The sequence below is a fragment of the Leptonychotes weddellii genome, unplaced genomic scaffold (assembly GCF_054177405.1).
Source record: "Leptonychotes weddellii isolate Sample4059 unplaced genomic scaffold, ASM5417740v2 HiC_scaffold_20188, whole genome shotgun sequence".
Lineage (NCBI taxonomy): Eukaryota > Metazoa > Chordata > Mammalia > Carnivora > Phocidae > Leptonychotes > Leptonychotes weddellii.
In genome coordinates, this window is record NW_027788293.1 from 1 (window position 1) to 3337 (window position 3337).

General features: G+C 57.8%; 1 protein-coding gene across 2 annotated transcripts; it reads right to left on the bottom strand.

Annotated features, from left to right (window-relative positions):
• Positions 1 to 45: 45 nt before the first annotated feature.
• Positions 46 to 2472, bottom strand: CUNH11orf24 (chromosome unknown C11orf24 homolog). 2 transcript variants are annotated; one of them, XM_081810214.1, is made up of 3 exons: positions 2265 to 2472; positions 1005 to 1475; positions 46 to 941 (listed from the first exon to the last, which is right to left on the bottom strand). In XM_081810214.1, exons 1-3 carry the CDS (start codon positions 2338 to 2340, stop codon positions 328 to 330), a joined length of 1161 nt encoding a protein of 386 aa, XP_081666340.1. In that variant the 5' UTR covers positions 2341 to 2472; the 3' UTR covers positions 46 to 327. The 2 variants fall into 2 exon arrangements, with proteins under 2 accessions (XP_081666340.1, XP_081666338.1); XM_081810212.1 differs by having other exon boundaries at positions 46 to 1475.
• Between the last annotated feature and the right edge of the window lie 865 nt (positions 2473 to 3337).

The following is a 3337-nucleotide window of genomic DNA, read 5'->3' on the forward strand; positions in this document are numbered from 1 at the left end:
GATGGTGGACAGGACACGGCCTACACTCATGGGGGGACACGGGTCTGAATGGAAGGCAGTCATTGCTTTAATTCGGGTCGGGATCCACACCGGGGCCCTGCCAGCCCCGCTGTAGTGGGATCACTGCCCACTCCATGGACATGATTGTTTACAAAAATAAATACGAAAAAGCAGCAACTCTTGAGTGATCGAGGAATTAATCTGACAGCAAGTAAATGTGTTGAAGCGTCCGGCACACCTCCTAATTGCACCAAAAGGATCTGGAAGCACTTGGTTTGGTCTCAGAGGCAAAATGGAAGGAGGGGTGGGCTCGGCCTCCTCGGCCCGTCACAGTTCTGAGTCTGCGTACATCCCATTGATGAGATAGTCCACCTGCGTGTACTCTTTCTTCCTGTAACTCTCGTAGGCTTGCAGGGCTAGCAGAACCAACACTATGATGAAAAGAGTCACCCCGAGCAAGAGCACTGCCAGGAGGAAACCTCTGTTCACCAGAGACGGGCTGAGGGGCTTGGCAGTGACCACCACGTACTGGCCTTGGCTGCTGAGCGGGCACAAGGCTGTGGGTGGCATCTTCGAGCCCCCGGGACTCCCGGACGCTGGCGCGGTGGACGCGGGACCAGGAGAGGTTCCAGGCAGCACCTGCCCGGGGGCCGCCCGGGTCGATGGAGCAGGGCTCGGCCGGGTCGTGGGGGGCGTGGCCTCCCCCTTGGGGGTCGGGCTGCCGTGGGGCGCAGGCGCTGACGCTGTGCTGGTAGTCGGCTCCTGGGCCGGGGCCGTGGTGCCGGTCACCGCTATGGTGGCCGCGGGAGCCGTGGAAGCCACAGGTGGGCGGGTGGGCTCTGAGGTGCTGTTGGAGAGGGTGGGCATGGGCCCACTTGCCGTGCCAGCCGCGGGCTGGGCCGCTGATGCCTGGACGGCGGGGGCTTGCGTGGACACGTTAGGCGCTTGCGTGGACACGTTAGGCGCTTGCGTGGACACGTTAGGCGCTTGCGTGGACACGTTAGGCGCTTGCGGACCCGACGGGGGCGTGGGGCTGGCTGTGGGGTTGCTGGGGGCATGCTGGGAAGGGCTGCGGGCACCCGCTGTGGTCCCAGCGGCAGGCTGAGCGCTGGTGGCCAGTGTCGTCAGGGCGGCTGTGCCCGGCAGCGGGCTGCCGCTCAGCACCTGCACGCGAGGGACGCTGACGGTGGCGGAGGGCGGGGTCCGCCCTGCCGCCGCTGAAGCAGGTGGCAGGGGTGCCCTGGAGGCGACTGGGTCAGGGGCACCTTCCGTCCCTGCGTCGTCTGTCCTGAGAGTGCTCCCTGCTGTGACCGAAGGAGAGCTGGCGTTGGCCGCCGGGCTCGCTGTGGCCAATGGGACAGGAGAAGGTGTCACCGCGGTCATTGTTTCAGACGTTCCATGAAGGACTCTCGTAACTGTCATCACAGATGCATCTTTCTCGTCCGGATTATCTGTCTCGTTGAGGACTGAGTGCCCTTGAAGTCAGAAAAGGGAGAAAAAGATACCATCACTTTCCATCCTGTGCAGGTAGATGATTGAGAGAGTGTCTTAATTTCTGGCCCACTGGCCTGGCCTGGGTGGCCTTTCCCCGCAGCCCAGTGAGAACAAAGGAGGTGATAGGTGAACACCTTTCCCTCTTATCTTCCCCCTGAGCACACGGAGCCTGCTACCCCTCGGAGGGGCACTTGGCACTTTGGTGTAAAAACTCCCTCGTTTTCTGAACCCTGAACCCATTGAAGTCTCAAGAGCTTCACTCTTTGACCCAATTCCCACAACCTCAGACAGAGTGAAAGTCTCACCTTAGAGGCGGGATTCACCATTAACAAAACCCATCAAACATGCACCCGGCTTTAGAAACCAGATAAATCCTTGCCCAGGTATTCACACCATAAAACAATTCTTGGCTTTCGGCAAGGGTTTGTGGCAGGAATTCCTGGAGATGAGCAGTGCTTGGCATGGAGCAGGAGTGTAACGAAATATCTGATGTGTGAACAGATGAATTCGCCAGTGAAGATCAGGTTTACAGAAGAAATTTTGCAGGGCCAAATGAATGACCCTCTCAGGATTCAGAGGCCCAGTCCCTCGGGGGCTTTCTACCCAAGCTGGCCGTGGAAAAGTCTGGCCTGACAACCCTCCCCAGCGCAGCACCCGGGCGGCTCTGGGGCCCCCGACTCGCTGGCCTAGGCCTGCACGCGTCCCTTGGCCTCAGGGTGCTTTGGGATCACTGTCGGCCTGACCAGGAGTCACAGAACTTTCTCACTTACGTGGATCCTTGATTGGCACCAGGCTCTCAGATAAGGACAAGGAGGAAATCCAAACGAGCACAAGGGCTGTCCACATCTTGTGGGTGAGCCAGGAGCAAGGCTGGGCGGTCCCTGAGGCTCCCAGCTGGCCACTCCTCAGGCTGCTAATGATTCCCTGCTGCTTGGCTGAAGGATCTGTGGTCAAGAAAGGTGTCTGGTCAGTAATGCACAGCCTCACCTGGGACATGGGGCATGGCACGGTGCCTACTGTGGAGGGTTCTGGAAGGTCCAGGGTGCAAATCGAGCTGAGCGCTTTGACCAGGGTCTGGCACCCAGGAACAGTGTGATGCGTCTCAACCACGGTGATCTAATGATCTGTCCCATGCCTGCATTTGATGGGTTTAAAGGACTCCTTGACCCACTTTCACTATGTGTCTCAACCTTTGTAAGTGCCCACTTTCCTACCCAGAGTTCCTAATGTGAAAGAGCAGTAGAGAAAGGGCCGAGACCTGATCCATGCTCCCAGGGCCAAGGTCTCTTGATAACCAAGATCGGCCAAGGTCACATATCAGGCCCAATGTACTTCTGTACACTCCACAATAGCTGACCACACCTTTCACATGGGAGATATCCTTTAGCTAGCCAGCCAGCTATTTCCCATTCATCTATCCATCCATCATGTGTCATCCATTCACCTATCTATTATCCACCCACCCATCCAACATCCATCCATCCACCCATCCACTACCCATCTATCCATCATCCACCCATCCATCCATCCACCCACCCATCCATCCATCACCAACCCATCCATCCATCCATCATCCGTTTGTCATCCACCCATCCATCACCCACCCACCCATCCATCCATCACCCACCCATCCATCCATCCATCTACCCATCCATCCATCACCCACCCACCCATCCATCCACCCACCCATCCATCAATCACCCACCCATCCGTCCATCAATCACCCACCTATCCATCCATCCACCCACCCACCCATCCATCCATCACCCATCCATCCACCCATCATCCATCCATCCATCCACCCATCCATCATCCACCCATCCATCCATCACCCATCCATCCA

Coding starts and splice junctions, on each gene's coding strand:
- CUNH11orf24 (XM_081810212.1), bottom strand. CDS start 2,340: ATGTGGACAGCCCTTGTGCTCGTTTGGATTTCCTCCTTGTCCTTATCT. Junction 1,476..2,264: donor GGTGCCAATCAAGGATCCAC/GTAAGTGAGAAA, acceptor TCTGACTTCAAG/GGCACTCAGTCCTCAACGAG.